The sequence below is a fragment of the Mizuhopecten yessoensis genome, unplaced genomic scaffold (genome assembly GCF_002113885.1).
Source record: "Mizuhopecten yessoensis strain PY_sf001 unplaced genomic scaffold, ASM211388v2 scaffold10477, whole genome shotgun sequence".
NCBI lineage: Eukaryota > Metazoa > Mollusca > Bivalvia > Pectinida > Pectinidae > Mizuhopecten > Mizuhopecten yessoensis.
In genome coordinates this window covers 147,637-161,701 of record NW_018408566.1, presented here as the reverse complement: position 1 = coordinate 161,701, position 14,065 = coordinate 147,637, and the positions used below count along the sequence as shown (strand labels likewise).

Below are 14,065 nucleotides of genomic sequence, written 5' to 3'. Positions count from 1 at the left end.
ATAGAGTGGGCTGGGGGGACATTACTGGTGATAGAGTGGGACAGTTACATTCCTGGTGATAGAGTGGGACAGTTACATTACTGGTAATAGAGTGGGCTGGGGGGACATTACTGGTGATAGAGTGGGACAGTTACATTCCTGGTGATAGAGTGGGACAGTTACATTACTGGTAATAGAGTGGGCTGGGGGGACATTACTGGTGATAGAGTGGGACAGTTACATTCCTGGTGATAGAGTGGGACAGTTACATTACTGGTAATAGAGTGGGCTGGGGGGACATTACTGGTGATAGAGTGGGACAGTTACATTCCTTTTATTCAGTTATTTGTTATCTGTTATATTTTTGTTGGAAACCAAAGTGTCTAGACCGACCAGAAAGGCTGAACCTTTTATCAATTACAGTTATTTGTTATCTGTTATACCAAAGTGTCTAGACCAACCAGAAAGGCTGAACCTTTTATCAATTACAGTTATTTGTTACTGTTATTCAAACAATTCCTATTGAAGTGCCAGGATTATGAATTATGTGGAGAATGATGACAGCATTCCTACGGATAACAGGAGATAACAGATTTGTGCTGGACCTGTATAGTATTGTATGGTCATACACAAATACACAATAGAGCATGCTTACAATAGCCCATTCTGCTACAACACCAACTTTACATTGACTGTATTACTACATTACAGGTGAACAAATAATGGTGAACAATATAAAGCTGTCAATGCTTTGACTTCTGTGATATTAAAGCAGATATTAAACATTGTAAAGCTGTCAATGCTTTGACTTCTGTGATATTAAAACAGATATTAAACATTGTAAAGCTGTTAATGCTTTGACTTGTTTGATATTCAGTAAGACATTGAACAGCATAAAGCTGTGAATACTTTGATTTGTTTGTTATTCAGTTAGACATTGAACAGCATAAATCTGTCAATGCTTTGACTTGTTTGATATTCAGTTAGACATTGAACAGCATAAATCTGTCAATACTTTGACTTGTTTGATATTCAGTTAGACATTGAACAGCATAAATCTGTCAATACTTTGACTTGTTTGATATTCAGTTAGACATTGAACAGCATAAATCTGTCAATGCTTTGGCCTTTGTGATATTCAGGTAGATATTAATCAATGGCCCTCACCTGGATTGTGAAATGTAATATGACCCACCACGATCCCTCACCAAATCAATGTTTACCACCTCTATATAACAACAGACAGGGACGTAGGTAGGAGGGTACTTGTGAGATGTGGGGGGTAGGAGTTGGTGTTGGGACTGGGGAGGGAGGATGGGAGGAGGGGGNACATACTTTTTTTTTTTGTATATGCTCACAACGTCTGCTTGTAGAGTATCTGTGGTTTTAAAATCTGATGCTTTCCAGCTTTCCACAGGTATATTGGATCTCAGATACATGTATAGATTAATCAATAGATAAGGAATTATGATATCATGTTTCCGCTAATCAGTTTTTCTATGTCTCCCAAATAAAATCTGGGGACATACTGTTTTTACTGCATTTGTTTTTTACTTCATAGTCTTACCATTGTTCAGCCAGAGGTTTTCAATGGATTTTTTCTCAAAGATGGTCCAACTTCGTTAATACTTTGTAGGAGTGATACATGTGGATGAACTACAAACCAAATGACCAATTTTCAGTTTCAGGATTCAAGATGGCCACCCTTGCTTCTGGTTGGCTGATACATTTACTCCAATAAGTTTAGTCCTTTGAGCTGATTTCAATGCCACATTTTGCAACACATCATTTGTGACTCCAGGGTTCTTTTATAAATTGCATATAAATTTATTTTTGTCAATGAAATAAAATATGCAAATTAGACAAAAACTACGATATTGCTTTTATATCAAGGTGAGGGACTGGGACACTGATTGAGATGCAACATTGATTTCTGTTTGGTTTAAAGAACTAGCTACACAACAACTTGTGTGGGAGCAGAACCCTAACTCAGAAGTTACATGTTTACTCCTGATTAACGACATACCCAGCAAGTGAGCTCATCGATAAAATCACCTTGTAATATTATTGATACCCTGGACAGACTGTTTGTACATAATCAGTGTGTATACCTTTATTTACCGTACAGCCACAGGTAACAGTGTTTTACACCTGTACACTCCTGTATTTACACCTGTGACCAGGTAACACCTTGCCCTACCATCACCCGGAGAGAGGGGAATAAATCCCATACACTCAATAACGCCAAAATGCTCGGCTTCCTTACAATTCAATAAAATCAAACAAGTAGGCAAATAGAAAATTGGCGCAATTAGCTGACTTCGAATAGATGTATAGACTTGTGTTTGATTTGGATGTTTTACCAAGATCACATAATCTTTGTGTATAATGAAAGGGGTATGACTGTCGGGTTTAAAGTCTCCTGTGGGTTTGTGTACACCCAAGATACCTATATAGATATTTCTACATATTTTGGTTACATATAAGTGTTCCAACTTGGTTTACAGGGATCTTGTTCGAGGATTTGTTTGTGTGTAGTGCGAGATTGTGTCATATTGGATAATAACCACTGTTGTAATAATTTTGGTCTGTGTATACAGGTGTGAAAAAGCTAATATACTACCTAAAGATATATGATAGATAGAAATTCATTCTGTGGAGATCAATGTGTCGAAGTACATAGTATGACGGGCCTTAGTGCATTGGATGTGTGACAGAGGGGAAAATCTTCCTGGACGTAAAAGTGGCCAGTCATTTTCAAGGGCGATGTGTGGTCTAATTCTGTTTCAGAGACGGTACAGTGTCCGGTGTTTTCCCCGCTATAGAAAGTCTGTGTGTGTTCTATGAAGATCTAGTTGGTATCTGTAAATGACAGTCCGTCCACATCAATATGTAACGGACACAGCTTATCATTGCTACACTAGATATTGGTGGCTTTCATCTTGACATTAACTTCACTGCCTTTCACTTTAACACAGACAGGTTAACGTCTCTAGCCGTTAATAGAAAGGTTCTATCAGGTCCCAAGTTTTAATCAGCTGTGAAACGTCACATCACAGGACACGCTAGACTCTTCTCGACACAATATCATGATTTATTTTTTTGAAATAGAAGTTCAATGAAAATATTAGATCACAAGTCACGAGTGTGAAGGATTTAAATGACATATAGAATATGATTTAAACTTTTTAGATATATAAATGAAGGAGAGTCTCAGATTGATGTCAACTTGTGAGTTGGAATGATCTAAATGTGAGCCTGGACAATACCAGCTTAAGTGTTGCTATCGGTGTAAGTCTGATCGGAGATGTGATCAGGATGTTCAATTTCTGTCCCGACAAGCTGTCACGTAGCCGCAAGTCAAGGAGAGGCTGGTTATTGACAGAAAAATGCTGTCCCAGCATAGATTTCAAAGCATGCGGACGACAACACAGAACTGATTGACGTGCATCGCCTTGATATTGATTGGACGATGTTTACAAAGTTTGCATCTCGCACAAAGTCTGTAACGATATATCGAGCTGTGCCGTGTTTGAACAATTTGCTGCATCATAATCTCTTTCACACAAAACCTTGGATTACATTTATCTATCAGGCACAGAGGTGTTTAAATGTTTACATCATAGGATTTAGTAGAACTGGAATAAATCCGACACAGAATATTCTATCCCAGTGTGTTGATGTGGTCTAGAATACTTAGCTCCGGTGAAAGGAGAGAAAATGTTTGTCCGCTACATGACGCAACGTTTAAATTTTGGTTCTCCTGATGCGGGAACTAAGACTTCACAAAACAGACAAAAAAATAACACAGAGAAGGTTTGTGTTTTAACTGTTAAAATTGTTTTATCTATAGAAATTATTTGTTCAACAATTGTGTATGTTATCGTTGCTGTAATATGTTGTTCGATCTTTAAAACATTGGTGTCGGTCTTCAGTTACAAAAACAATAGCACAGGGAAGGTTTGTTATAATAACTGTTAAAATTGCTTTAGCTGTTGATATGATTTATTCAACAATTGTGTATGAAGGTTTGTGTTTTAGCTGTTGATATTATTTATTCAACAATTGTGTATGAAGGTTTGTGTTTTAGCTGTTAAAATAGATTTAGCTGTTGAAATGATTTGTTAAACAATTGTTTATGTTATTATTGCTGTAATATTCAAGCATCGGTGTTGGTCTACAGTTACGATCACCTCTGACAGAGGATGGAATGACAGGGTTTTAGACATGTTTAGGTTCTTTTGGTGGATTTATGAGATGTTGCAATACATTGTGAATAAATCATGCTTTTTTTCAATATGCATTGAAGATTAAGACAGATAGATGGTGATCAATAGACAGTGAGAGATAAAGAGATAGCACACATACAGTCGGTAACCGTACAGTCTGATGCCATGTGTACTTGAAAAGATGTTTTTTATAGCAAGTAGTAATGGATGGAAGAACACTGATACATATACAAGTTGAAGAATCTTTTGTCTTAGTGAAACAAAGAGATGTTGTAAATGGTCCCAGGTGACGGGAACACCTCTTAGACTTAGGATTGGTCCAGTATCACTCGGCTTTGATCCACTGCTAGACTCAAATCATTTTAAAAACAAGGAAAATATTTACATGAACCTTTTATTGTGATGTCATCCTGTTGAAATAAATTTTATTTGATGAAGTTGCTGTGTATAAGGCTGTTTGATTATAGAAACCTGAAAAGATTTTTTTAAAACTTGTATATTTTCCATATATTATATAATGTGAAACTATGTTTTCTTTTGATGAAAATTGAATGTTTATCCACTAGATAAATTATTTTAAAGTCTTTTTTTTTAACCACAGTTGACAGAGGAAACTGACTACGATGAAAAAAGGAAGATCCGTCTGGCTCTCCGACATCTCCGACAAAGAGAACGTGGTAAGTCGGACATTTCATTTTCACACGGGAGGTAGCAGTTCTGGCAGAATGAGGATTCAAGTTACATGAATGTTTGTATCATATAGTAAGTCTCGGGAAATCAACAGGTTCAAATGTTACTATAAAGAGGGAGTATGGAACACACATCTTTATAATCTGTGTAGATACAATCTATGTCCACTGACATCCACAGGAATTTGGGTAGCAGTCGGAAGCTCTTAACAAAAAGAAAAGCAAGAACCTGAAGTTCTGTTATAACGTTTTATATATCATATCAGTATGTGACCCCCTCAAAGCTCGGTTTAATTGACTTAGCAGGTGATATCAAATATAACCTACATGTATATTACTTTATTTTTAAATATTCATTTTAATTTTCGTGTGTGTCATTAAGTTAACATCTATTTCAATTGATGTGACTTTTTTTTTATATTTGTATAGCTTATTTTTTAATGCTATGCATGTAAGACTTTATTATTAACATTCATTAATCATTGTTTACGTCAAGTTTGCAGTCACACGTGAATGAATAAACTGGGCTGAAAATGTTCAAATCAGATTAAATTGAACTTACTATGGAGACATTGCAGATTAAATGTTGAATTAGTTACAACTGTGTAGAAGTGTTGATTTATCATTGATAATCTGTCAATTATGCACCAATCAATCAATCTGACCTAAAAATAGCAATATGGTTAATTCTGACAAAACGATACATTAGAGCTACCTATAGAATGATATTGGTGTATTTAAACCGACTTTGACAGGGGAGGGGACACCGGTTTTATTGTACAGCTGCATTATGGAACATTTGATGTATTTTGCCCATTAACTTGTCAAGTAGTTTCATTAAGATTATATATAGCTGTTTAAATGTCTATGTAAATTTGCTGTAAATTTGAATCTTTTACTTTTTTAATTTGAGGAGAATTACTTTTGAGAAAAAATTCCTGGTGTATTATTCAACAGAATAACATGAAGGTTATAGACAAGGTGTTTTGTTTATTTGCATTTATAGTCTGAAGAACTACAGATAACAACTTAGTTAGATCTTATTTATATAAAATGTTAATTCTATGTAATGTTTTGGGTATGGTGGTATTTTTATAGAAGGTATTATAAACCTTATATAACTGTTAGTTTATGGTGAAGATTGTATCAGCCTGGGACAATTGTAGGGGGGATAATGTGTTACTATAAATAAATAACCCAGCTTACTGAAATAATCCCAGGGACTGTTTAAAATCAACCAATCCCCTTTTACCTTACATATCAAGGTTTTTAACCCCCCCCCCCCAATACTTGGGGTTGAATTTCTCTTTCTTATGTTTAACAGGTTATTTTGTATCAGAAATAATAACCAAGAATCAGAAAGATATAGCATTAGTATATGACAGAAATGGTGTGTGTTATTTATAACATGAACAAGAGTTCTATAGCTATATTATCATATTTGATAATGTCATAGTTAAAAAAGCTTACAGAAGATCATACCCCTGATAATTTTTAAGTTTTAAATTGAAATAATTTTCAGAAACATTTATTTCATTGATATAATATGTTACAAAAGATAGATGTAACGTTTGTCCTATCGGTCTTTCACGGTGATGTTGTGGGGGTGTAGAGTGTCGACAGATCCATCAAACAGGCACAGAAATTAATGGGATTTTAAAGGTGGTAATTATTTTAAATGTTAGCTGCTCACAAACTTGATGTATTAGTTACAGAAAATCACTGATATGTTTAATGTGTAATGTTGGTGTAAATACCTAGACAGAATGGAAATCCAAAATCACTGATATGTAGGCGATATACATTGAAAGATTGACTCAAGTCAATAATTAACGGAAACATTCATAGAACAGACAGAGATTGAGTACTATCCCTCAGTACTGCTTTGAAAGATCCACTCAAACGCAAGGTTGAGGTCATACCTGTAATTTAAGGGGATTTTCACCTGAGTAGATATATCTCTGATTTGGACAGGTGTGGTCTGTACTCAGATATTGGGCAAGCCTCTCACTGGCCATTCCCAGAACTATTTACTCCCTATAGAACTTTAGTCTCTCTTGAGTGATCCACTATAGTAGATTCGGTGACTTATGTTGTCTGTGCAACTCCCAATCACAAAATGCCTTGTCATTCCAAATTTCAAATTAAAGCTTTTTCTCAAAGACTATATTTGAATGATAGATTTGTTTTCACTGTCTCAACATATGTATATATAGCAAGCCTTCAGAAATAGGTGTTTGGACATAGGTATAAATCCTAAGTTTAATTCAATATTGGCAAGTATGTAAAAGACGGTATTCAACCTTTTAAGGAATATATCACAGCTCCCAGTCATATCTGAAACCCTTTACACTGAAGTTATCATACAATTTGTTGAATGACGTAATTTCATGCGTCTGTATTGGGACAAAAATCCCTATTGAAATTGGTAAACATAAATTGAAAGATTTAGATCTTTTGAGATAGCTATTGACATTTTGATGCGACATTTAATGGTTGTGAGAAACAGAATACGAAACCAAAGATCAACAGGGTCAAACTGTCAGAGATGTTTATTTCCAAAACGGCACCCCATTTCTATAAGATCTGTTCGCAGTAGGTTTGCCTTATTGTGTCTCAGGAACCAATACACGAGGGGAAATCGTAAACATTGTACCCTTACCTTACCTCTCAATGTAGAGGCCTCTTTTGGAGGGCAGCTCTTCAGGCAAAAAAGGTAACATTGTGAGGATGTCGGATTACATCTCTTGTGACCCCGACAGAACTTTGAATGTTTTGACTGGAATGTCAGCCAAAGATTGTGAGATAGTCAGATCTCTCTTTACCCTGAAGCCAATCCCTCTCCGGTTATGTCACCCATGATTTAAAAAAAAATCAAAAAAATCTTTATCATTCAGGTTTTATTTAGGTATTCTAAAGCCCTGCTTTAAATGTTAAGTTATGGCTAAATTATGTGATATTCATAATCTGAACTTAAGCTTATAATTTTTAAGATACTTTTTATTGATTAATTTTCAGAAAGAAATGGTGGCATACAAGATACTCTGTAGGGCTAAGGGATATAGATCTATGTGTACAGATATAAATTACACGGTAGGGATAATGGGTAGATCTATGTGTACAGATAAACATTACACTGTAGATATAAAGGTTAGATCTATGTGTACAGATAGAAATTACACTGTAGGGATAATGGGTAGATCTAAGTGTACCGATAGAAATTACATGGTAGGGATAATGGGTAGATCTAAGTGTACCAATAGAAATTACACTGTAGGGATAATGGGTAGATCTACGTATACAGATAGACATTACACTGTAGGGATAATGGGTAGATCTATCTGTACAGATAAACATTACACTGTAGGGATAATGTGTAGATCTATGTGTACAGAGAGACATTACACTGTAGGGATAATGGGTAGATCCTGTAGGGATAATGGGTAGATCTATGTGTACAGATAAACATTATACTGTAGGGATAATGGGTAGATCTATGTGTACAGATAGAAATTACACTGTAGGGATAATGGGTAGATCTATGTGTACAGATAAACATTACACTGTAGGGATAATGGGTAGATCTATGTGTACAGAGAGACATTACACTGTAGGGATAATGGGTAGATCTATGTGTACAGGTAGATATTACACTGTAGGGATAATGGGTAGATTTGTGTGTACAGATAGATATTACACTGTAAGGATAATGGGTAGATCTATGTGTACAGATAGACATTAAAATGTAGTGATAATGGGTAGATCTATGTGTACAGATAGATATTACACTGTAGGGATAATGGGTAGATCTATGTGTCCAGAGAGACATTACACTGTAGGGATAATGGGTAGATCTATATGTACAGAGAGACATTACACTGTAGGGATAATGGGTAGATCTATGGGTACAGAGAGACATTACACTGTAGGGATAATGGGTAGATCTACGTATACAGATAGAAATTACACTGTAGGGATAATGGGTAGATCTATCTGTACAGATAAACATTACACTGTAGGGATAATGGGTAGATATATGTGTACAGATAGACATTACACTGTAGGGATAATGGGGAGATCTATGTGTACAGATAGATATTACAATGTAGGGATAATGGGTAGATCTATGTGTACAGAGAGACATTAGACTGTAGGGATAATGGGTAGATCTATGTGTACAAATAGCTATTACACTGTAGGGATAATGGGTAGTTCTACGTGTACAAATAGTCATTACACTGTAGGGATAATGGGTAGATCTATGTGTCCAGAGAGACATTACACTGTAGGGATAATGGGTAGATCTATATGTACAGAGAGACATTACACTGTAGGGATAATGGGTAGATCTACGTGTACAGATAGATATTACACTGTAGGGATAATGGGTAGATTTATGTGTACAGATAGATATTACACTGTAAGGATAATGGGTAGATCTATGTGTACAGATAGACATTACAATGTAGGGATAATGGGTAGATCTATGTGTACAGGTAGATATTACACTGTAGGGATAATGGGAAGATTTATGTGTACAGATAGATATTACACTGTAGGGATAATGGATAGATCTATGTGTACAGATAGATATTACGATGGAGTGATAATGGGTAGATCTATGTGTACAGAGAGACATTATACTGTAGGGATAATGGGTAGATCTACGTGTACAGATCGACATTACACTGTAGGTATAATGGGTAGATCTACGAGTACAGATAGACATTACACTGTAGGGAAAATGGGTAGATCTATGTGTACAGATAGAAATTACACTGTAGGGTTAATGGGTAGATCTATGTGTACAGATAGCTACTCCGTATGGAGTAAGTAGTGCTACGTGTACAGATAGACATTACACTGTATGGATAATGGGTAGGTCTACGTGTACAGATAGACATTACACTGTATGGATAATGGGTAGGTCTACGTGTACAGATAGACATTACACTGTAGGTTTAATGGGTAGATCTACGTGTACAGATAGACATCACACTGTAGGGATAATGGGTAGATCTATATGTACAAATAGATATTACAATGTAGGGATAATGGGTAGATCTACGTGTACAGATAGAAATTACACTGTAGGAATAAAGGGTAGATCTATGTGTCCAGATAGAAATTACACTGTAAGGATAATGGGTAGATCTACGTGTACAGATAGAAATTACACTGTAGGAATAAAGGGTAGATCTATGTGTACAGATAGAAATTACACTGTAGGGTTAATGGGTAGATCTATGTGTACAGATAGAAATTACACTGTAAGGATAATGGGTAGATCCATGTGTACAGATAGAAATTACACCGTAGGGATAATGGGTAGATCTATGTGTTCAGATAGACATTACACTGTAGGGATAATGGGTAGTTCTACGTGTACAAATAGTCATTACACTGTAGGGATAATGGGTTGATCCATGTGTACAGATAGAAATTACACTGTAAGGATAATGGGTAGATCCATGTGTACAGATTGAAATTACACTGTAGGAATAAAGGGTAGATCTATGTGTACAGATAGAAATTACACTGTAGGGATAATGGGTAGTTCTACGTGTACAAATAGTCATTACACTGTAGGGATAATGGGTAGATCTACGTTTACAGATAGACATTACACTGTAGGGATAAGGGGTAGATCTACGTGTACAGATAGATATTACACTGTAGGGATAATGTGTAGATCTATGTGTACAGATATATATTACACTGTAGGGATAATGGGTAGTTCTACGTGTACAAATAGTCATTACACTGTAGGGATAATGGGTTGATCCATGTGTACAGATAGAAATTACACTGTAAGGATAATGGGTAGATCCATGTGTACAGATAGAAATTACACTGTAAGGATAATGGGTAGATGTACGTGTACAGATAGACATTACACTGTAGGGAAAATGGGTAGATCTATGTGTACAGATAGCTACTCCGTATGGAGTAAGTAGTGCTACGTGTACAGATAGACATTACACTGTAGGTATAATGAGTAGATCTACGTGTACAGATAGACATTACCCTGTAGGGATAATGGGTAGATCTATGTCTACAGATAGAAATTACACTGTAGGGATAATGGGTAGATATATGTGTACAGATAGACATTACACTGTAAGTATAATGGGTAGATCTACGTGTACAGATCGACATTACACTGTAGGTATAATGGGTAGACCTACGTGTACAGATAGACATTACACTGTAAGGATAATGGGTAGATGTACGTGTACAGATAGACATTACACTGTAGGTATAATGAGTAGATCTACGTGTACAGATAGACATTACCCTGTAGGGATAATGGGTAGATCTATGTCTACAGATAGAAATTACACTGTAGGGATAATGGGTAGATCCATGTGTACAGATTGAAATTACACTGTAGGAATAAAGGGTAGATCTATGTGTCCAGATAGAAATTACACTGTAAGGATAATGGGTAGATGTACGTGTACAGATAGACATTACACTGTAGGTATAATGTGTAGATCTACGTGTACAGATAGATATTTGTAGGGATAATGGGTAGATTTATGTGTACAGATAGATATTACACTGTAAGGCTAATGGGTAGATCTATGTGTACAGATAGATATTACGATGGAGTGATAATGGGTAGATCTATGTGTACAGATATATATTACACTGTAGGGATAATGGGTAGATCCATGTGTACAGATAGAAATTACACCGTAGGGATAATGGGTAGATCTATGTGTTCAGATAGACATTACACTGTAGGGATAATGGGTAAATCTACGTGTACAGATAGACATTACACTGTAAGTATAATGGGTAGATCTACGTGTACAGATCGACATTACACTGTAGGTATAATGGGTAGACCTACGTGTACAGATAGACATTACACTGTAAGTATAATGGGTAGATCTACGTGTACAGATAGAAATTACACTGTAGGAATAAAGGGTAGATCTATGTGTACAGATAGAAATTACACTGTAAGGATAATGGGTAGATGTACGTGTACAGATAGACATTACACTGTAGGGCTAATGGGTAGATCTATGTGTACAGATAGAAATTACACTGTAGGAATAAAGGGTAGATCTATGTGTCCAGATAGAAATTACACTGTAAGGATAATGGGTAGATCCATGTGTACAGATAGAAATTACACTGTAAGGATAATGGGTAGATGTACGTGTACAGATAGACATTACACTGTATGGATAATGGGTAGGTCTACGTGTACAGATAGACATTACACTGTAGGTTTAATGGGTAGATCTACGTGTACAGATAGACATTAAACTGTAGGGATAATGGGTAGATCTATGTCTACAGATAGAAATTACACTGTAGGGATAATGGGTAGTTCTATGTGTACAGATAGACATTACACTGTAGGGAAAATGGGTAGATCTATGTGTACAGATAGAAATTACACTGTAGGGTTAATGGGTAGATCTATGTGTACAGATATATATTACACTGTAGGGATAATGGGTAGTTCTATGTGTACAGATAGATATTACACTCTAGGGATAATGGGTAGATTTATGTGTACAGATAGATATTACACTGTAAGGCTAATGGGTAGATCTATGTGTACAGATAGCTACTCCGTATGGAGTAAGTAGTGCTACGTGTACAGATAGACATTACACTGTAAGTATAATGGGTAGATCTACGTGTACAGATCGACATTACACTGTAGGTATAATGGGTAGACCTACGTGTACAGATAGACATTACACTGTAGGTTTAATGGGTAGATCTACGTGTACAGATAGACATCACACTGTAGGGATAATGGGTAGATCTACGTTTACAGATAGACATTACACTGTAGGGATAAGGGGTAGATCTACGTGTACAGATAGATATTACACTGTATGGATAATGGTTAGATCTATGTGTACAAATAGATATTACAACGTAGGGATAATGGGTAGATCTACGTGTACAGATAGAAATTACACTGTAGGGATAATGGGTAGATCTATGTGTACAGATAGATACTCCGTATGGAGTAAGTAGTGCTACTGTAGGTCATGTTAAGTTTGTTAAACTTACAGCTTATCTCAAGGAGTTTCCAAACACCCTCTACACACAAGTACATCGCCATGTTTGTTTACTAACGGTACTTTACTTCAGCACTGTTAGGTTCGGTAAGGTATGTATTACCACCTGTTACCAACACCAAGTATGGAATGACGCAAACTCGAAAAGGCAAAAAAACCAAAAATACGATAACCATTAGTGTGTTTGGGAGCAAGTCAAACAGATTAAGTACATATTTTTATAGGAAGATGGGAAACACCTATTTCTTTTCAGCACACCTTGTGACTAATCAAAAGCTCAATACGTGTCACGATTGCACTGAACATATTCAGTATGTTATACAACTAAAGTAGTACAGTACTACAGTTATACAAATCATATTAGAATAACGTAAATTGTTAATAAAATTCAGGTATAGTCTGTGATAGAAAATTCATATCGTGTGACAACATTTCAGCAATACTTGAAGATACATTTATCAAAAGTTTGAGGTCATATGATGAGGTGTGTAAGAGGTCACCATGATGGGTCAGAGATCACATACAGGGTTAGAGGTCATAGGTTACCTTTAGGATGCCAGAGATAACATTGTCAGGACTGTATACGTACACCCCATCAACTGTTATGCAGTCTATGACAACTTCAGCTTTGTGGGAGGTAGGAATGTCAAGCGCAGAGGAATGCGTGGGTTGGATATTAGATTTTGGGTTTGAGAGTAAACATCAGGTGACATTGTTTTAGTGTTTCGTATCTTTGACAAAAGGAAAGTTTAATCCGTACAGCCATAGATGTCTATCCCGAACATTTTCTGGGAAAAAACATGATGCAACTATCAAAGCAACAGTTAACTTGAAGGGGAGTGGGGGGTCAGTTACTGTCACAACTGTTTTATTTCATGTGATTTCTTCATTGAAGAAAATAATAGACCACAGTGACAGCATACAAGGAAAAATCATTGTACTAATTATATGTCAGTAATATAATGCAATTCAGGGCAAGATCAGTGACAAGTACCAACAACACAGTTGACCTTATAATGCAGGTCTACTTCAGTGTCTCTATATGATCTATCAGGCCATCTTTAACAACATATTAACCCCTGAAGAGACATTTGAACTCTTTCAATTGAAA

General features: G+C 36.0%; 1 protein-coding gene across 2 annotated transcripts in view; it reads left to right on the top strand.

The window, feature by feature from the left end:
* Nucleotides 1-14,065, top strand: part of LOC110460718 (muscle M-line assembly protein unc-89-like) — a 207,370-nt gene that overhangs the window by 87,161 nt on the left and 106,144 nt on the right. For both annotated transcript variants that reach the window (XM_021513785.1, XM_021513786.1), the window contains exon 5: nt 4,810-4,885. In XM_021513785.1, coding sequence (XP_021369460.1) covers nt 4,810-4,885 — 76 coding nt within the window. The remainder of the gene's footprint in view (nt 1-4,809; nt 4,886-14,065) is intronic.